The sequence below is a fragment of the Ictalurus punctatus genome, chromosome 5 (assembly GCF_001660625.3).
Source record: "Ictalurus punctatus breed USDA103 chromosome 5, Coco_2.0, whole genome shotgun sequence".
Classification (NCBI taxonomy): Eukaryota; Metazoa; Chordata; class Actinopteri; order Siluriformes; family Ictaluridae; genus Ictalurus; species Ictalurus punctatus.
In genome coordinates, this window is record NC_030420.2 from 4,044,818 (window position 1) to 4,067,317 (window position 22,500).

A 22,500-nucleotide genomic window follows, 5' to 3' on the forward strand; every position below is an offset into this window, starting at 1 on the left:
TAACGAAGAGGAGGCTAGATTTTTATCCGGGAGTTACACAAGAGGAGTTCAGTGGTGTTTAGTCACCACATGCCTGCCCCGTTAAGTCAAATACTTGTGGTGCTACGGTTCAGGGCACAGTCGTGGGTTATGAAAGCGTTCAGCTTCACTTTATATTATATTATATTTATATTTCTATAGGACTGCTGCTCAGGGTTTGGACTTGGCTTGTGTGTCTCACTGCAGCTCATTGAAGTCAGAAAATGTAGCTGAAAGTGTTTTATCTGTTTAGTCAAAGACTAATGCCAAACTTCTTTTCTTCTCTTCTCTTCTCTTCTCTTGGTCTCTTTTCTTCCCCCATAAGGAACAAATTAATGTAGAGAATGTAAAAACCTCATCTGTGAAGTTCATGTAAATATCTCGTGTGTGTGTGTGTGTGTGTGTGTGTGTGTGTGTGTGCACTGTGCAGGTAGTCAAAGGGCCATATTCAGGCAGGCGATGAGACACTGGGAGAAACACACGTGTGTGACGTTCATCGAGAGAACCACAGAGGACAGCTACATCGTCTTCACCTACCGGCCGTGTGGGTGAGTGCAAACACAAGTGTTAGTGTGCGAGTGTGTGTGTGAGAGAGAGAGAGAGAGAGAGAGAGAGCACAAGTGTTAATGTGTGTGTTTTTATAAAAGGCACGTTATTTTTATTTCCTGGACGTATGTGCATGACTGAAGCTGTTTCAGCTATTAGCTGGAAGAAACAATACGTGAACAGGTGTGCGTATGTGTGTGTGTGTGCTTGTGCTTGTGTGCGCTTCCACAGTAGGGGTACTGGAACCTTTGACTCTTTCAGGAAGAAATGGTGCTCACTCACTCGGTGGGCGACCATCCTTTCACTCTTCTTTCACTGCTTTCATTCCTTTTCACTCGCTTCTTCCTGATTTATCGCCTAAGTGCTTTTCCATCCATCCTCTTCCACATGGCTATTGTTCTGCTTTTCCTTATCCTCCTTGTTTGCTAGACATATGTGTGAGTGTGTGTGGGGGTGTCAGGCTAATAGCCACCCTGCTGTCTTGTCTCATTTGAACACCACTGCACATTTGTTAAAGTCCATCCACACACACACCTACACACACACACATCATGTGTCACGAGTTCAGATTTGAGATTCTTCAGAGTGCAGTCTTTTTCTCTGCCTCATTATTTTCACCTCAGCCCCTGGTTCGGCTGCTTTGGCCTGGCGTGATGTTACCGAGCCGTAAATAATGGTAATCTTCATCTGCAGCAGGCCATATGTTTGCAGCAACTCCAGCAATAAAATCTCCACAAAGGAAACTTTTTTCCATTACAGGAAAGCAGGAAAAACCTGTTTAAACGAATGAAAGTGAAGCAAGAAACTGCGTCTCAAAGAGCGCCGACCTGCTGATCTTGATTATATAGATAATAACGGAGACTTTTAAAATAATTTTGATGAGCTCGGTGTGTAATTCATTCGAATGGCAGCTCATTCATCGAGTAATTCTTGAACCTAGTGGTCGAAAATGGGAACTGCAGCAAGCAGGAATTCGATTTGAGGCAAAAGTATTGAACGTAACTTTTTTTTCCAGAAACGAACCGAAATCTACAACGAGGAAGAAGAAAGACACTCTGAAACTGAAAACATCTAACATGGTCTGCGGATAAACTGCATTCCTCGTTAACAGTTTTCTAAGTTTCCGTTCAGTTTTCGTTGACGTTTTCAAACTTTACACTCCGCAAAGTTTACGTTCGCCATTCTGACACAAATCTCACGTGTGGGCGGGGCTTAGCAGCGATTTACTCTCGTCGGCTCGTGAGATTTGGATCGACAGATCCCTGATCTGGAAGTAGAGACTTCAGTGTCACGGATTTTGGAGAGTTCTGGATGCGGTTCTCTGAAATGACTAACTTACTTAGTCAGTATATCAGTTTGTAATTAATATTTGAGGTTTGAGGAGTCTCATACCACAATTTTTATTTTCGAGATGAGCTCCCAGGAGCAGCACGGAGCGTCATCGTCGTCGTCATCGTCATGACCCTCCTCTTCAGCCGGACACTCGTACTGTCGATCCAAATCTCATTAGCCAATGAGATAAATCGCTGTTAAGCCCCGCCCACACATGAGATTTGTGTCAGAATGGCGAACGTAAATTTTGCGGAGCATAAACGAAAACTGTGGAGCACTCTGGCAGCGCATTCATACACCATGATTAGCGAAAACAAAGCTTGGAGAACTTAGAACTTGGAGCTGGGGGAAAAGGAACCATGGATGGCTTCATGTTCATCTTTTATTAGCAACAAGCTAGCCATCTAACTGTAATGAGGGATGTTTATGTTCCATCTCAAAACAGCAGACTGTATCGTCCGCGTTATACATTTAACAAACGAATACATCTGTATGTAGATTGATTTAAAGTCAATAATTGTACCTACAATATAACTGATGTACAGATAAGATGAGATGCGTGAGCAGGCGTGTTGATTAGACGTCACTTCCTGAACTGTCCCGAGTTCCGGACTAGGAATTCCGAGTTGTGTGGGCGCTTTTTTATTGGCTTTTCCTGGTCGGAGGTCGGGAATTAGTTTTTGTAAGAAGTCACGATCTCTAGTCGAATGCAGTGTTAATGACAGGGTTGCCAGGGTTGTGGTTTTCACTCCAAATTGGACCATGTTTAAAAATACCCTGGACGCGGTGTCCCACACCTTATGCCCTGGGTTTCCTGGGATAGGCTTCAGGTTCCCCGTGACCCTGTGTAGGATATGGTATGGAAAATGGATGGAGAGGGAAAGGGGGGTTATGGAGTGGATAATGTTCATACAATCAGAAATAAATGCACCACGGTGACCTTGTTGCTGAGGAAAAATCCGCTGTTTTTTAAAAATCGTTGAGGATATTTAACATGGTTATCATCAATGGAGCGCGACATTAATGCTTCATCTTTTTCAGAGGTATCTACTTTTTAATTTGATGACTCTCTTCATAGTGAGGTCGATTTATTTCGCCTGAAACGACGTCGCATTCTGCCAGGCTTTGAGTTTGTTTAGCTAGGAGATGGATTACTGAAATTGTTGTCCGTATAAATCCCAATGATTCGAGCCGACATTAAAGCACAAGCTGAAATAGAACAGACACAGCACTTGAGCCACACACGGCTAATAATAAAGGTGTTATTTTCTGTAGCGGTCGGATTGTGTGTAAGTGAGTGAGCGTGCAGATTTAATGGCTCGGAGCTCGAGCGAGAATCTGGAGGCTGATGTGATAAAGTACAGCAGTGTGTTTTCCGTCCTGTGAGCCTCCCCAACAGTCACTTTTAGCTCTGTGGAGATACAGGAAACCTTTTCTCAGAGTTCAGCCAAAAGCAGGGGTGTATGTGTGTGTGTGTGTGTGTGTGTGTGTGTGTGTGTGTGTGTGGGGACCTCTGTCTCCTCTGTGCAAAGTTCAAGGCAGAGCTTCTGGAGTGAGATACTGGATACTTTAGTAATTAGAGAGAGGCTTGTTACACCCACAAAAGAACTGTGTGTGTGTTTTTGATGTCCGATCACGTTACTTCTTTCAGCATTATAGCGTTTGTGCTCTGAATAAACACAGACACAACAACACAAAGTGTTTTGAGTTGCTGAAGCGTGTTTGTGTCATGGACGGTCATTATTGTGTCTGCAGGATCAGGATTATTTCCGGGCTGTGATTAGACGGATTAAAAGGCAGGTGTAAATGCACCCGAGACACGTTTAAAATAGATTTGCAGCCGATTGCTCAGACCACTTCAGGAGTTTGGAGACGCGTTTTAGCCAAATATTACAAATGTAATTATCCAAGTTGTTCCAATGCTTTGCTCCGTGACGCACGGTTTTCCATGGCCTCTAAACTGTATCTAAACTTCCCAGACAACGTCACCAGGGCGAGCACCTGGGCAAATGTAATTTATCATAAGAGTGGAAGGCCAATTTGTTGTCCGCAGTCTGAAGTTGCTTTTTGTGTGGGATGTTCAAACAAAACACAACACTAAGACTCAGACGTTCTGTAAGGTGTCTGAATGCTGGGACACTTTGACTGGTCTGCAAATTCATCAGACCACAATCCCATAGAACACAGGTCCTTGGAGAACCTCATGGTCCTTGGAGAACCTCATGGTCCTTGGAGAACCTCATGGTCCTTGGAGAACCCCATGGTCCTTGGAGAACCCCATGGTCCTTGGAGATCCTTGGAGACCCCCATGGTCCTTGGAGAACTCCATGCACCTGGAAATCCCTGTGGTCCTGGAAATCCCCGTGGTCCTGGAAATCCCCATGGTCCTGTACAACCCTCTGTCTTGCACGTTTCCCTTGACGATTAATTGGATCAGGTGTGTTAAAATGTGCAGAAGAGAGGGTAGTCCAGGATCAGGGTTGGGAACCTGCTCCACCAAAAACTTATTTATTTGGAAAACAGAATCAGGAACTCATGACACTGCTGGTGGCATTCTGTCATTAGGCCAAGTGGAGATACCAAGCATCGTTTAGGTGGTGTCCGTACGTTACTTATTGGCAATATGATACCACCAGGTACCACTTTCCAAAACAAACCACACACATCTTTGTACTCTTATCTACGCTGTCTTCCTGCAGAGCTCATCTTTGTCTAAGGAGCTAGTTAATTAAACATCAGCCAATCTGCTTAAAGATGTCAAAAACCTTGCTAGCTAGGTGTGTAAATTCCTTACACATGCTTTGATTGTGGTGTTGAATAGTTACGTGCTGTTGTGATATAGACATAACCCTAATCGATTCAGTTTGTAATCAGATACTGGCTGTTGATGAAACCACCGCCTGGTGGTGGTGGAGGTTTTCATCATGGTCACTGCTGTATTACACGGCTTAAACTTCTAAAAATGGACTGCCAACACGCGCCTACGTCCGAGTCTTAGGTCTTGCGAAATTGCGATTTTCGATTCACCAGCTGTCTTTTGCACAGAGCTTGAACTGAGGACTGGCACAGGACATTGGTGGTGTAGTGTTGCAAGCTGCACATTGTGTGAGATACAACAATCTTGACTACAAGGCATGAATGCATGTGCGATCATTATACGGTCCTGGGGGACGCGTGAACCGAGCAGGTCATAATGTAGATTCACGCTTCCCTGACCCGGTGAGTTACTTTCGTGTTAACAGACAAAACGGTGATTAGTGCCTCACCTGCCAAGTACTTTGAATGAGTGTTTTACAAGATGACTCTGAACGCTGTAACTCTTCCTCTCTAGGTGTTGCTCATATGTGGGCCGCAGGGGAGGAGGACCCCAGGCCATTTCCATTGGTAAAAACTGCGACAAGTTTGGAATCGTGGTGCACGAGCTCGGTCATGTGATCGGATTCTGGCACGAGCATACGCGGCCGGACCGAGACGACCACGTCAGCATCATACGGGACAACATCCAGCCTGGTAAGATAAACTTCAGAAACAACAACAACAAAGCATGTTTACCTGGTTTAACTTCACTAAGTGTTCACTTTGTGGTGGCTGACTAAGCAAAAAGTCAGCCATAGCATTAGTAGAGGTATAAAACTCTACAGATTGAAGCAACAGTTTTTAAAAAAAAATTGTATCTATAACATGTCTTCTCATAAACTGTAGCAATAAAAATATCAAAACTGAAAACTGTTTATTTCACCGTTTTTGTTTTTATTGCCTGTTTTTTTTTCCTCTCCGTATTTCCCAAAATGTTGATTATTATTTGTGTCATGTAAAATTTTCTACTGAAAAACTGCATGACGTTTTATTTTTAAAAATTTTTTTATAACAGTGAATGGTATTTTTTTTTTTTTTTTTTTTTTGATTAAACAAAAAGAAAATGATTCTCCAACAATTAAAAAAAAAAGTATTCATCTTGAGAGTGTCTTCGCATTGAGCTATATATTTTCATTCTAACAATATCTAGATTTTTGGTTTTATCACGTATGCAAAATGATTCATGCTTGCTTAGATCAAGCCTCATTTGCATAAATAAAGCCACATTAAAGTTAAACGTTTCAGTGCGAAAAATGACTTGTACGAATATTAGCAATCAGCTGGAAAAGATATTATTATTAAAAGATATTATAAGATATTAAAAGTATTATTATTATAATTTTTTTTTTTTGCATGAAAAACTCTAAAAGTTTGGCTCAAAAATAAAGTTTTACAATTTTCCATCTAAAACGTCCTCCTTTTTTTTGTTCAGGAGCTACAAGGCTAATGTGGAAACAATTTCATAAAATATCACAATGACTGGATGGAAATAAAACTGAAATGAAAAATTCTAATTAGAATCACTTCTAACATTCAATTCAAACATTGGACCACGCTTTCTACCGAGTGAAAACAAACCGTGTGCTGAAGTGATTCGGCTTCAAGATGGCTGCTGCTATGACTTCTTCGCTCTGCTAAGTCCTTCTGTCCTTTTTTATTTTTTAGATAACAGAGTGTCGGAAACCGCATAAGTATTTGAGATCTGTTTGAGATGATGAGAACTCGGTGAGCTAACAACTCAACGAGTGTATAATTATATATACAGTTTGTACAGTGTTAAACTGCTAGAGCTAAGCTATAAATGTTAGCTGTGTTAGCATTGTAGCTTTCGTGTAAAACTAAAGATGCAGAAAGACACCAAACAGGGTTGGGTTTTGAGGTCATTTTAATTTATGTCTGAATTTAAAAGAAGGAGTTTACGGACAACGGGTCCAAGTTTTTAGCCGGCTAGATGTTATGGATGGGGGATGTTATGGTAATGTTCCAAGAACATTTCACAGTGTGACACACTACCAGGTCATGAGTAACATGACCACTTTTACAAGGCTCCTTCTTGGCTACAGAGGCCAACCCAAATCCAGCTGTGTGCCATACTCCTGTTGCATGTAATCCTAGTATTTAAGAAGATTGGGTGAAATTTCTGTTCTAGTATTCAGACCTGTCTTCGTTGCCCTAGTAGCCTTCTACTCACTGCGATTATGTGCTTTAGTAATGATGCACAGGCAGCTCATTCACGGATTCGCGGTTGCCAGCTTGTGCCAAAATTTCATGCTTTTGAATCCTAGGTGTGATCCGACTTCATTTTTCTGAGGGTCTGACTCATGGAGGCGTTGTAACTGAAATCCTTCAGGGTGATTTCCGTATATGTGAACACTTGAGATTAACCGCAGATTTATGACTCGCTCGGCCACAAGTAAGCTCGCCTGGAAATGAGTGTTTGGACTCGCTGGGCCTCCTTATCTCTTTATAATGATGCTTTCATGAATATTTCCCCTCTGGGACCTAGATCCATTCCACACCTTCCGAACTTGAGAATGAAATCTGGGATTTGACGATGATCCCACTATGCAGCCTATTGATTAATACGAGCCAAATAAAACCTCCTGAAATCATCGGCATCTGTTGTCTTCTCTGGTGAGATCGTTTTCTGTGGAACGTCTGGAACATTCAGGCTTCATGCCGAGATGTTTTTTTTTCTTCTCTGTTTTATTACATAGGACAGGAGTACAACTTCTTGAAGATGGAGCCCGGTGAAGTCGACTCTCTAGGGGAAGTCTATGATTTTGACAGCATCATGCACTACGCCAGAAATACATTTTCAAGGTAAGAAGCTAGATTACTTCCTAGGGATCATTTGTGATTTAGGTTTTTGTTTTTCTTTTTTTTTTCCCCCCCAGTTAATTAAGCATGACCAGTTGTCAAGATCTTTAGGTAAAGTTGGGCAATCCCCAGCATTTTAGCCTGAATTTAGCCTCCGTTTACAGTCGAGCTTAATTTAACAGATTGGGGCCAGTCAGTCGATCGTTGGTGGTGGTGCACGAGGGGCACCAACTCAAATTTTCTTCCTCCCGATTGAGGTTCGGGCCATTTAAAGGGGGGTTTATCCAAAATGTGTGTTTTTTAAAAAAAAATTTTTTTTATTTCTACCCACCTCTGGATGAAATAAAATAATGTCTGAAATCTGAACAGGTCCTGTCAATATCCACCGAACACGGAGGGTTCATTTAAAAATGAAGATATGCAAATCACTCATTTAGGTTAAAAATGAAGACATAGGAACTAAATAAAATGGTTGAGAGGCCCACAATGGAGCTTGTGAATGGAAACAAACACCTGGCTAATATTAATATTAAATCACAATGTTTTCAATGTCTATAGACTTTAGTCCAAAGGTTACTGTAGTATTACCGAAGTATTTTATATATGCGGATTCATAATCGGGTTAATTGAATACTTACTACACATGCATTGGTCTATTTGTTTGTTTATTTATTTATTTATAGTCAATTTTGATTAGTATTTAAAAGATATCTTTACCCATTCAATGAAGTCTCCTAAGCTAATTTTCTGTCCAAATCCAGACTACGGAGGTTCTGCTAATAGAATGCCGCGGTGTCATGCAGGTTAACGTTTATACGGTGAAAATGGTGTTTTGAGACCACGTTTTCATTATATGGCGTGGATTTGGAAGGAAGCCAAGGGTACTTGGCGAATTTCCAGCTGCAGCAGCATTTCAGCTTCCCCTCGTTGGTGTGTGTTTAATAGGCTCCGTGACTTTCCACGTCTTCAAAACACATGGCCACGTGTGCGATTACTCAACATTTGAACTAAATCGCCGACGCAGCTGCATTCAGCATAAAATGTATACACGTACTCGGGCAAGCGTACCGGTGTAACCGAAACCTCATGACTGGAGACGTATATGCGATGTTTGTTTTATTTTGGCCGGCAATGCTGAGCAACAACAACAACAACAAAAAAACGCAACTGGGAAAAAACGAGATGTGTTTGGTTGAGAAGAGTGATTCCGTCATGTTGCACAAAACGGATTATTTTCATAATTGTGTTTGTGTGTGCGTGGTTGCGTGTGTTTGTAACTGAAGAATCGGATCACTGAATGTCTGGATCCTCAAACATACACATGCAAAGCTATTCACACACACATATATAATATATATATATATATATATAAATATACATACATACATACATACATACAATACAAGAGCACACATATACATACACGTTGTATACACAACACATACAGGCACATGTATATAAACCTGAATACACAGATATGTAAAATGTGTATATGTACACACACACACACACACACACAAAATTATATTTATTATTATTATATAAATGCACATTTTGTTCATGTTGGTCTCACACACACATATACACTGACGCTTCAAGCAAGTTTCCACAGGGTGACCTTTAGATGCAGTGTTATTGATCCACAGGACTGATATTGTATCCGTGCATCTTTCTCTTCTTACGTTTTCAAGCTGAGCTTCCACAATGCAGCTTTTGTCCTCCTCACGTGCCAGGCCACACTGAAGAGTAGGCTAAGCAGGAGGGGTTCGGCATTTATATAAACACCTCAAAGTGAGACACAGTGAGATTCTCAGTATTTGAGAAACCGCTCTCAGAACCTCTAATTGCACGCTTTTTCTCCCCTCTGCTTTCTTTTGTTTACTCTTCCCCTCTTTTTTGCTTCTCCTTCTTACTTGCTGGAGCCTCTGATGGCAAGTGGCCAGTAAACCCAGTTAGGTTTTAATCATCCCCATTCGCCCTCATTGACACTCGCAGCTGCTGCCGGGGCCCTTCTGGCTTTTTAATGCTTTCTCTCTCTCTCTCGCGCTCTCTCTCTTTCTCGTATAAAACCAGACCTAAAAGGACCACGTTAACAGCGTGAATGGCTTTGTCTCTGAAGGTAGCCTTTGAAGGCGGCCTTTGAAGGTTGGTAGCCTCTGGGCTGTTTTATTTGGCATCTTGAACGGTGGCATGGCCATGCCATGGCCATTCGTTTGTCTTCTGACTGAGCTTTTGATTCCGTCGACTGTGATGGTGTTTAGGGATGACGGCTTCATAGGTCCTTCGTTCTTTTGTTCTGTGGTTGGCCAGTGAGGGCCGACGATCATTTGGTGTTTTATTGGAATTCTTTTGAAATATGAAAAATCGACACATGTTTTCGAGCGGTTTGCAGCATTCGTGATTCCCCCTTTTTTTTTACATTTTTTTTTTTATAAGGATTTTAATGTCCAGAAAAAGTAAAGCGCGTGTGAAGAATTGTTGCTCGTTAATCACTGATTTGTGGTTTTTGTTCTTGTCTTTGCGTGAATGTTAAAGAGGAAAAAAAAGAAAGGACTTTAGTTGGGTCGGAGTTGGTTGTGTGGAATGTATTTCAGGTCTAGACTTTCAGTATATTTTGTGCTGATAAAGCAATATGGAATTGATCGCAGTTTAGACTAAAACATGATATCCTAGCAAGTGACATCTTCCTAGCAAGTGCCCCCCCCCTTTACCCTTTCTTTACCAATCACCACCCACTACCTAGTTAACCTCTTCCGTACAACGGTTACCGACCAGGATAGGCAAAGGCTAGTCCTCCAAGCTACATGTCCTCCAAGCCACCACCTCTTTTCCAACTCTGGCTCCTTCAACATCACAGAGCAGCTGAAAATACCTGGAGAAAGATCTTAACTGTCCTGATTTGTATACAGAGCCTCACAGATCCTGACTTGATTTGAGCAGGGTCAAATATGTTCTCTTCTACTTCTGGCAGTGTTGTGGTTCCCAGTTTCTTGGACGTTTTTGTTGCATCTTCATGTTAATCGGAAGATTTTGGTCTCCGAGAAGTTTTCCAACAGTTTCCCAGTAGTTTCGCAACAACTTCCTAAAGGTTTCCAACCGGTTTCCCTAAGGTTAGGTTACATAAAGATTTCCTAAGGTTTTCCCAGAAGTTTCCCGTAGTTTTTAATGGATTCCAAAGGCTTTGCAAATGTTTCTTCAAGATTCCCAATGACGTTTGCCTGAAGATATCTGGATTTACTCTGTTGTCTAATTACTGCCTTGGTTAGAGAGCTTGTGTTTGCAAACCTGGGTAATTACAGACGTTCAAAGTAATACAGTTTATTATTATGCACTTATTATATGCAGTGATCCTGTTGCCATGGATATGACTCATAGTAGCTGCCCTGAAAAACCATGCACACATCCTTTACCTTGAGTCAAGGCTAGCATGACTCTAATCAACCACAAATGCACCACGCTGTAGATGCACTACAAGTTCTAAAGGCCTGAGACCTTAGATCTCAGATTCTTGCTCAGGAATTTCGGAGAACAAAAATCTGATCCGTTAAAAGCCTCTCTTTCCCCAACAAAATATTTGCAAATGGTGGGAGGTTAGGGAATGAGGACGCAAACATACTGTAGATATGCTATACGCCCATCCCGCCCATATTTGGTTCTTCCGCAAACTGTTGCTACAAAGTTGGAAGCATACAATTGGATATAGACATACAACACTTCTTCTTTTTTTTTTTTTTTTTTTTTTTTTAAAAGGTTAAAGTAAAAAAATTTTAAGCTTAAAAAAAAATCATCAGGAAAAACCTTTCCTCATCTCAAGTCCATGAGTGCTAGGTGTCATGATCCTCCAGTTTTATGAAAAATACTCAGTTCCAGCAGAGAGAAATCAATAGTTGTGGAAAATGACATAATGTGGTGCTGGGGTGACTGTTATTGTGACAATCTCTCAGAGAGGATGAAGTAATAGCTCCTGGAACAGCTGCCAAATTTTGCTGTGACTGTACAGTGTGTGGGGATGAATAGCTTCCAGAGAAACACTCTATTACGTATACGGCACTAGAGGATAATACTTTATCGTACACACTCATGAAAATGTTTCTTCCTTGTAAGACTGGCACTGAGCGGCACAGTTATCCGTCTTTATTGATTTCCTAGCCTGAACTACTTCTTCTGCTACTTCGGCTAAAGGAGTATGCTAACACGAACGCTTCCATCTGTGTGATTCTTCAACCTCATTTCTTGTCCTTGCACAACACCTCTGTTGTTTTGCGAGGTGTCTTATTGGGTCAAGGCATGTTGTATATCACACAGCCATCATTCCTGGAGTTCTTTTCATAATTGATGGCTTTCATTCTGCAGAACCAGTGTCATGTATGCTAATACTAGCATATCAGCTAACAGCTTACTTGATCAGTTTTCCACGGATCTGCAGTCAACTACATGATGACACGTCGATGGACAAATACAGTCAGATAGTTGGCCATTGGTATATAGTCCTCTGTTTGCAAGAGTTTGTCCAGGGAAACTCTGAAAAGGCCCAAAGCAAGGAGCTTTTCGGGAGATTTCTGCTATGAATGATAGGATTTATTCCCATGCTATGCCTCTGTCCTGACTTTTCTCAAATCCTGAAAACGAAGGTGAGGTTTTGATTGGAACCAGACACACAAACAGTGCCGGGAACAGGGGGATGATGGGGAGGAGGCTTGGTATAATTTCTACGTTGCCTCTGTATAAGAACCAGATGGTTTCTCTTGTTTTGTTCTTTATTTTTAGCCCCTCATTTGCCCCCCTTTTTATTTTCTCCCTGTGTTTGGGCAGGTGTGCAAAGAAATTGGCATCAGATAAATAAATTGGCAAAGGCCCTATGAAGGAAGGCATTTGCACACATCTGTAATGAGGCCAATTGATAATATTACATGGATGATGTAAAACAGAGTCTGACCAGCTGCTGTTGTGGAAGGTTTGTCACAACCCGAAAAACAGTTTATCCCAAAGTCTCATCATTGCTTCAGTGGATAATCTCACCTGGATTCTGTAGATTTGTACCCAAGAACTGCTGCTGTAATCATAAACGTTGTCCTGTTGTCATCCCAGGACTCTTAGTAACAATATGCTCATACTGTTAATCAGGGGTCGGGAACCTTTTTTCACCATTTTATGCCATCATAACAGCGTGGTAATGCACTGTTCTAGCTGACAGGGGCATGTCTGTTATTTTCGGAATGATTTTCTCCTTGTTCGGGAAATCCGCAGACGGCTCGGTAGCCATACTCAACATGCCTGACATTACATATCCTCAGTCAGTAAAAGGTTTTCCTTGTCTTACAATCTCCAATGATCCAGCAAAGCTTACAGCTGCCGCTGTCCGGCTTGCAGGTTACGTCGGAGCTCCGTGCGTGCCTTCCTACGGCTTTCGCTGCAAATGCTGCATGGTGGATTTCGTAATGTCTCTTAACTGTTGATTTTTTTTTTTTTTTAAATGTAAAACGAGGCAACACGTTCTGTGTAAATCAGACGCCGCAGAGCATCAGAGCTTTCAATAAAAGCGTATGTTTCAGTCCAGTCACTTCGAAATATATTCGATGCTCCTCCTGAATTCTTTCTTTTTCGCCATGTCCAAAAACTAGCTCGGTAGCCGCTTGAATCCGAGCGCGAGAGGTTACCGTAGAAACGTAACGTGGTTTTCCGTTGATTTGTGTCGTGCGACGTGCACAGAGCGCCGCATACATGCGCTGGCCGGAACAACTCGAGACGTATTATTGTAAACTGACTTTTCATTAGCTTCGGTAGGCTGTACGACAAAGGAATTGTAATCGACTTTGCACCTCTGGTGAAGCGTTTACGTTTTTGACGATGATATGTTGGTGAAGGGTGAGACTCCTGGCGAGCCAGATGTTCCTGACCACTGGTGTAAATCTTTCAGCAGTGCTGTTTGACTTTACTTTTCAACGCCTCTATACTGTAATGGCTTATAATCCCGCTATCCGGTGTCACCGAGCGAGTCATCCAGTGTCCTCTCAAGGAGTTTTTTCATTGCCAGTATTGCCTCTGGCTTGTTCGTTAAGTATCTAAACCTACATCCGGATTTCTGTAAAGCTGCTTTGTGACAATGTCTATAGTTATAAATGTTCACTGACTTGAATAAAGAGTTCGGGCTTGCATGGCAAAGTTATACCAATAAATGGTCTGTGATTACAGCTTCCCAAACATTTGCACGTCTACCTATTCCAAGGGAGACCCGTGAACGTTTTGCAGATGAGAATATGAGGATGTTTAACCAAGGAATCCTTAACGTACTGCAAATGTAGGTGACACTATAGTAAACGAGTTCAGACAGCAAGGCTGCTGAAAATTCACTCTGGTTATCCTCAAGCTGTCTTTCGGGAGTTTGTTGGAAACTTGAGCTAAGTATAGTAATGGGCTGATGAAATGAGGAAAAAACAAACCCAGAGTTGAGCGTTTATGAAAGCCGGCCTTGTTATATATCTTTCTGTGCCTTATGAATATGCAAAAAAACAAACCAAAAAAAAAAACCCCCATTGATAGATCCTCTCTTTAATCTTTCTTTTTTTCTTTCTTTCATTCTGTTATACATAAGCTCAGGATTGTACGACGACGGTATCCGAGCTCCATATTCAAACAAGGCTGACTTTGTTAGCCTTTCTCAGGTCGACGGATCTCTTTCCCTCTCCTTCACTTTTATTGACTCCTTCTCTTCCAGGGATGTGAGCTGGTCTCCAAAATGTTTTAGCATCACACCCTTCTGTGTTTGGAGAGTACTCGTACTGTAAATCTCCGTGGGAAGCTGGGTCGTTTATCCGTGACTATATTGGGAGGTTTTCGAGGCATGTCCTTATACGTTTGCTTATACAATTTCTTTAGGCATGTGGGTTAGCACTTTTTGGGTGTTTGACTCTCGGGCATGTTTTCCAATCTCCTCGGCAGCCTCTTGCCCCCTCAGAGATACTTTTATTTCTGAGTCTGGGTACATGTGGAGTGAAGCCAAAGCAAATAAAGCCCTACTAACAAACTATCAAGAAGGACATGCTAATTCCTTAAACTCGGTTAGCATGAGAGGATGGAACTCGGCAAATGGTGTCGTTTCTGTAGTTCATTTTACTGTTTGTGACCTGGTTTATGTATATCTAATGCGCTTAAAAACGAAAAAAATTACCTCAGCTTTGTCTCTTTTTGACAGGCTAGCTTGAACTTTGATGTATTTTTCTCTAGCTCTAATGGTTAGCTCAGCCTGCTTGTTTGAGCATGCCTGCTGTTGATAGGACGGTTCCCATGGGAACGAACAAATGAGGCAGCCTTCGCAGGCGAGGACAGAGAGAAAAGCAGGACGATAAATTAGCTGAAAGTGTCAGTGAGAATTAGAGGGTGAGAAAGGGGACAGTTTTTTGTTTTTTTTGATACAGAATCATCCTGTTGTACTGTACACATTTGTTCCCAGTGCCAGGCCTTCATGTGATTGTTCTTTTGTGGCTGTTTGTGTGCTTTTCTAGCCCTGATGTATGACTTTAAAAAAAAATAAATAATAAAAAAAAAAACCCCAACAAACATAGTTTTGGTATTAGTTAATCAGTGGGAAAACTTGTGTCTGGTATCTTCAAGCCACACATCCTCGTTCTCATGATGTCATGAATGACCTTTCAGGAAGTTAGTCATAGCCCTAGAGGACGAAGTGGACCGTGGTACCACATGGGAAGCCATGCCTCAAGTTCAACAGTTTGGAATCCAGGCGTATCTTCTGTTATACCGATCCCATAGATTTGAGAGATTTTGTCTTTAGGTACACGTTCCTCTGATTTTGTTTTCAGTCGCACAGGTTTATTCAGAAAATCTGTCTTGTAGCTCTTAGCAGGGGTTAAATTGGGATTCCGGAGGTTGCGTAGTCATACCATTCATTTCATACACGTTATTATATGAAGTGGATGCATCTGTTTTTAACGTAATCGTGTACCCAGACATTTTAGGATGAGTCTTTTTTTAATATTCCATGTTTATCCAGACTTAAAACCTTTAAACCAGCAAAATGAACATATTTAGTTTGAATGCAAAGAAAGCATTATAATATTACATCCTCGTTATTGTTAGCATCTTAACGCTGTGACATTCATACTGCCGTAGCTTAGCCTTTTCTCACTGCGCTAAAGTGTCAAATTTGAAAGGCAACGATCAACATAATATAATTAACCTAATATGGCATGTGTAATGTCAGCTGTACAATGACTAAACTAGCATCTTATTACCACTTTCAGTTCAGTTACTTTGTTTCCTCTTGTCGTCCAAATCCCGGGCGACTTTAACGAGCGTCTCTAATCTGCGCTGTTATGGAGCTAGCTAAATAACTAGCAAAACATATTCTGTCATAACTGCACAAATTGAATATCAAAAAATAAATAAATAAATAAAAAATTCTCTCCGGATCTCAGCCATCTTGTAACTTTGTTGAATTACGTACCTTTAAGCTACATTGTTATCAAGCTAGCGAAATCACTACGAATATTTGCAATGTGTATATTTAGCAGACAGCTTAACATACACAGCTTAACATACACAATTAAGCTAGCAAGCTCAAGGATGATCGTTTCCACACATCCTAATCAAGGTAGGCTAGCTACTAATGCGACAGAAGGGTTTGGAAATACTTTGGCGAATGTTAACGCCGGAAAAGGACTGAGGCGAAGATCTAGAATACTTCAAGTTTAAGGCGTTGAATAATTAATGTAGCTAATTGAAATACTGTGAAACAGCAGTAAGGGTTAAAAATAAAAAATAAAAAATACCCGAGCCATTGTGGAAATGGTGGAACAAGTGGAGTCATGGATAGAAACACGTGGAATCATGGATATAATCAGGGATTTAAATGACCATGGACCAAACAAAAGGAACACGAGGAATCATGGATATAAGAGGAATTGTAGATAGAAAGATTTAGCAGCAAATTCAGTGACTTGAGTAACCGTGGACCATTAGAAGGTAGTGTGTAGCTGTCTGTCTTGTATTGAGTATACTATATATATATATATATATATATATATATATATATATATATATATATATATATATATATATATATATATATATATATATATATATATATATAATATATCATTTCTGCTCGGCGTTGGAGTAGATCTCGGAAAAACCTGCCGTAAAAGCAGGGCTACACCAATGCTACACCATTGTAGGGTTCCGAGCACACACACCAAAGACGAGGACAACATGCGAAGCTGAACGGTTCCTCCATGATGGCTGTCCATAAGCCAGTTCGAAATGAGCTGCTTTTCCTTTGGACCGTGTACGTCATTCCAAACTAACTAACACACACACACACACACACACACACACACTCTCGGTACTGCTTCCAATCCACCCCATTTATCTCACACCCTCAGTGCGGTTCAGTCCAGATGAAACAGGAACTCTTCAGCCAGTGAACCTTTCGTGGCTGTGTCTGAAGATAACAGGGCCTGGCTTCAGTCCCAGTCAGCGACGTGTGAGCCTTCAACGAGTGAACGCGCAGCCCGATGCATACATAACTCCAATACGCTGCATGTGGTATTAAATCGTGAGTCCAAGCGCTACAGGAATCTCATACTTACACTCATGCGAGGGGATCAGTGCAATATTTTCTGCTTGGATTTTGTGCGGTTTTGAAATCGCGCGTGCAGACGACGACATCACTCATTTTATTTTATTTTAATATAATTGCAATTTGTTTTTGTGTCATGTAGCATTGGCAAACTATCGGTGAAGCCAGTTCTTGGATTATTATTTGAGGTTTAAAAAAAAAAAAATATATATATATATATATATATATATATATATATATATATATATATATATATATATATATATATATATATATATATATATATATTTTACCAGTATTCGAGAAAAAGCAGAACACGTCGAGTGAACGTGGGAGAAAGATGGGAGGATGTAGGAGTATAACAAAGAGAGTACATCTTGTTACAGTGTAGGTGCTATATCTGTGGGGTTTTTTTTTTCTGACTCACTCTCTCATTTTGCTGACTTTTCCATTCCTCTTTTTGTTTTGTTTTCTCTTTGAATCATAGAGGGATTTTCCTGGACACCATCCTTCCACGATACGACATAAACGGCGTCCGTCCCCCCATCGGCCAGAGAACCAGGCTGAGCAAAGGAGACATTGCGCAGGCACGCAAACTTTACAAGTGTCCAAGTAAGAGCGCCCGTTCTGTTCACTCGTCTTATGTCTGACGAATTCTAGATCTTTTGAATGTCTTCTAGCATGGCCTTGATGATTTAAAAAGCTTGGGGAAGTTCTCGAGTTGACTTTGTCCAAAACCGTACTATCGCTTTCATGCTAGCTGTACACCATATGGATACACCACCCCCGAAAAAGGAGGCGCTGATCTTCCCAGAAATGTTTACATACGGAACAATGCAACATGCAGAAGTTTCAGCTAAAAAGGGAAAACCCAGATGCAGTTTGCCTAGTCTGGAAATAGTCGAGCGTCTGCGATTGATGTGGTGGGGCATGTTGGCTCCCGTGCTTGGGGCAAGACGAGTAAACACTGGCCAAGCACAGGAAGTTTGCCGTCCCTCGTTTGAACAGATAAAGAAGGAAATAGAGCGCAGCTGCTCTTTTGGGTAAAGAAGTGCAAAAAGGTAGAAATAAGCCTTTCTGGAAATATACTAACGGAGTGTTCGGTGTAGCTTCGACGTCAGAAAGGGGAATCACAAGACGTCTCACGTGATATAACGTTAGACGATTTTCTCGTACTATGAAACGATTAATGATCGAAGACATGGCTGACACAAAGCTCAACCCCCAGCTGCTCAAGTCTACATGTTATGATTGTGATTTGAGTAAAAGCTTAAACATAATCATTTATACTACAGCATTCTTGAATCCGATTGGTCAGAAGGCGTTAGTTCTGTATTACAGCGGCTCCGACAGTAGTTCCGGCTGTAAGGCAAATCACAGGTTTATCAATATATCAATGCTCTTTCTAATCAGTCCCGTCACGATTTCACGATTTTTGCGAACGCGGAAATGAACGCAAAATCAAACAAACGCCACAAACCAACAAATTGTGAAAGACCGCACACCACAATTTCGTGCAATCGCAAATTTCAAAACTACTTTTCTGCTAAATCGAGCATTTTGGGATGCAACAATCCCCCCCAAAAAAAAACTCTGCGAACTCCTGTATGGACGGTCTCGTATGTTATCGTTTCTATAGAGACCGCAAATTCAAATGGACTCGTATGATGGACGCATGAACAGATGAAAAAATGTTTTATTTCGTAATAGGGAGAGTTGAACATTTACCTTAACTGGATGTTAATTAAACAGTCAGTGAGTTAGTTTTTCACTACGGTGTGCCAGGGTGTGCGGTTCTAGGAAAATAATCGACAACAGGGTGGTGCGATGAACTCGACGTGAAGTGTTGCCACCCCATACCTGATCCTTTTATAATAACCACGAGCCTCAAAGTAAGAGAGGCCGGTAAGGGAACGTCTCTCTTTATAGCTGCTATAACGTAAGTGATAACAGGAAGTAAAAGTTTTTCGTGGACGCTCGACAAAGCCTCTAATATGACGTTACATTGTGGCAGGCTGTGCTGTTATAGGAAAATAATCAACAACAGGGTGGTGCGATGTACTCGACGTGAAGTGTTGCCACCCCATAGCTGAGCCCCAAAGTACATTATTATTCTTATACAACATTTTTATTTTTTTATTTTTTTGCCAGTGATTACAATTTTTAATTCATCAAAAAAAATCACATTGTTTTTATCCGTTAATGCTGTGGAGCGTCCACAAAATGATGATGATGATGATTTATTTTTTTAACTTCCTGTTATCACTTACGTTATAGCAGCTATAAAGAGACACTTCACGTCGAGTTCATCGCACCACCCTGTTGTTGATTATTTTCCTAGAACAGCACACCCTGCCCCGATCTAAAGTCATATTAGAGACTCTAAATTTGACACGGAGCTTAAAAATTTGTTGCCAGCATGCGACCTCGTACTGAAACGTTCTGTAGGGGTGGAAAAAATGACCGACCATCGCCGTTCCAAGCTGTCGCGGCTGAATTCGGTACATATTTGTACAAAAATGTCAGCAACCATGAGGAGCAGTGAGGAATGATGATCCAGTAATTTGGTGGGGAAAAAATTAGGGCGCAGTCATTTTTACATTGAACTTATGCATGCAGAAACTAAATAAATAAACCTTTTAGTTTAATGTTGGTAGGTCGTTCGAACCGAAACCGAAACCGTCATGCTGAGTCGTTGCTCTGAAATACAAAGCAGTTCTTAACTACGCTGTTTTTCCACGATACGATGAAAAGGGGTGGGGAAATGAATAGGCCCACGTTTGCCTCGTTTGTAACCTGTCTGCTGTTCCCCGTGCTATGAATGGTCACCGTATTTAAAGGTCACGTGACTTTGTGTCTGCGGCCTCGGTGAGAGCAGATGATGTGGCGTGGCGCTCGATGGGCTGACGCAGGAACTCGGGCCGTGGAAAAAGGAAAAGAAAACCTCCCCTGGTAGTGTGGCGGATCTGCGTTTTGCACAGCATTCCTTGCCGTGGCAGTCACCCCCCCCCCCCCCCCGCGGCTTGCCAGGCCGCTTGTTAATAGTTTTAATCATCGCGGGCCTCACTGGTACGCCTTAGAGGCATGTGCTCCCAGCAGCCTTTGCATTAATACAACCGCAGAGCCACATTTGTAGGAAAGTAGTGAGTGTAAACTGAGTAACAAGGTGTATTTATGAGCTGCCTAGTGGATTTGACGGAGGGCGGGGGAGTACGCCGGGCTGTTTAGAAAGCTTCAGTCATCAAATGACTCTTTTGGGGGAAAAAAAAAATTCCGAACTCATTTCACTCTGTGCCTGTGTTTATAATTAACATATCCATGATATCCTTCTGATTAAAGTATATTTACTCATTTATTTAAAAAAACAGCAGCATGGTATATTTTGTTTTGTACATTTAGCTGTGTGTGTGTGTGTGTATGTATGTATGTATGTATGTATTCATATATATATATATATATATATATATATATATATATATATATATATATATATATATATATATATATATATATATATATATATATATATATACATACACACACACACACACACACACACACACACACACACACACACATATATATATATATATATATATATATATATATATATATATATATATATATATATATATATATATATATATATATATATATATATGTATATATATATGAACTGGAATTGCTGTGTTTCTGTCCTCTCTGGATGGCCAGTAGTGTTTTTCATTCTCTAGCACATCATGTACACTACAGTGCTTTTCCTTAGAGAGGATTTATTTATAGCTCTCTTGCTCCTGTATTTAAAGAGGATGCGCCACGCTTCGAATTCTTCTTTCATTTGTCCTTTTGGGCTTTCTCAGGCACGGTTCTGCAGGACCTCCGGCCTGCACGTTTTCGTTTTTTTTTTTTTTTTTTTTCCCATCCTCTAACTCAGCCAGTTCTCACTTACAGCGTAATTCAAGCGTATTCATTAGCTGATGAGTTTGGAATCGGATGAGTTTGGAAAATAATCAACAAACAGGGTGGTGTGAAGCAGCCCAGTGTGAAGCGGAGTTACTGTTGCTGCTATTTATTTATTTTATTATTTATTTTATTATTTATTTATTTATTTATTTATTTATTTGAAATAAAATGACCTCGTGAAGTCTTTTATTATTCCACTTTTACCACCCCAATGATTACATTAATTTATTTACTTACTTACTTATTAAAGAATGTCAGATTGTACGTGGGTGTGTGAGTGTGTATGTGATTGTGCCCTGCGATGGATTGGCACCCTGTCCAGGGTGTACCCCGCCTCGTGCTCGATGCTCCCTGGGATAGGCTCCAGGTTTGCCCGCGACCCTGAAAAGGATAAAGCGGTATAGAAGATGGATGGATGTTTTGCAACCCCTGCGAAACAAATTCCTGTTATCATAACAGCTATGAATAGTCATCCCTCACCAGTCCCCCGAACACCCCCCCCACCCCCCCCCCCCCCCCCCACCCCCGAATTCTCTTGAAGTTAAGAAGAAAGCAAAGCGCACGGCTTGTCGTGTTACGGAGACACGGGAAATCCGGAAACCTTGCTGTTACAAAGCGCTGATACTGGAGACTCCTTTCATAAGTGTTAAATAAACATCTCCTTTACAATATCATTGATTATAAGTTTTTCTGTATTCGATTATGACCGTCTGTTTATTATTACTCTTACGCTATGTGGCACATCCTCTATACAGGTCCCGGTTTAAATAGATAGCATTACGCTAGCATTAAAAGAACTTAAAGCAGTAATATAATCATTTAAATGACAGTCGGAGCTGCTGTTATAGAAACTAAATCACGGCCTTCTGACCAATCAGATTCGAGTATTCAGCAGCGCTGTAGTATAAAGACAATATTCCAGTGATGCTGCATGAGCAGGATTTAAAGACAGCAGGCACTGAATGTGACCTGTCGTGTATATTATATTATTAAAAGCACATGTTTTTACATAACATGCAGGACTGGGTACTGGAAGGGAGGGAAGGTGGGGTGGGGGCGGGGGGGGGGGATTTCGAATTTAGGCATCGATAAACTTTTTTTTTTTAATCTTTTTGCATGACATCTGGCTATATCACAGTGTATAAATACTTCAGCATGCTGCACTCTGGTCCTGTCCTCACAAATGTGCATTATTAATCACCTTTGACCCAGACTTTCTGTCTGTCTCTTTAAGGATGTGGAGACAGTCTGCAGGACAGCAGTGGGAACTTCTCCTCTCCTGGTTTCCCCAACGGCTACTCGGCCTACATGCACTGTATCTGGAGAATCTCAGTCACGCCAGGCGAAAAGGTGAAAATACCAGACAGACT

The 22,500-nt window shown here is 41.2% G+C and overlaps 1 protein-coding gene across 3 annotated transcripts in view; it reads left to right on the forward strand.

The window, feature by feature from the left end:
- The window catches only part of bmp1a (bone morphogenetic protein 1a), a 66,963-nt gene that overhangs the window by 22,505 nt on the left and 21,958 nt on the right, over positions 1-22,500 (forward strand). For all 3 annotated transcript variants that reach the window (XR_008396409.1, XM_053680099.1, XM_053680100.1), the window contains exons 4-8: positions 449-566; positions 5,228-5,406; positions 7,470-7,575; positions 17,655-17,779; positions 22,365-22,480. Coding sequence is in view for 2 of the 3 variants with exons in the window: in XM_053680099.1 (XP_053536074.1) it covers positions 449-566; positions 5,228-5,406; positions 7,470-7,575; positions 17,655-17,779; positions 22,365-22,480 (644 nt within the window). In the remaining variant the exon portion in view is untranslated. The remainder of the gene's footprint in view (positions 1-448; positions 567-5,227; positions 5,407-7,469; positions 7,576-17,654; positions 17,780-22,364; positions 22,481-22,500) is intronic.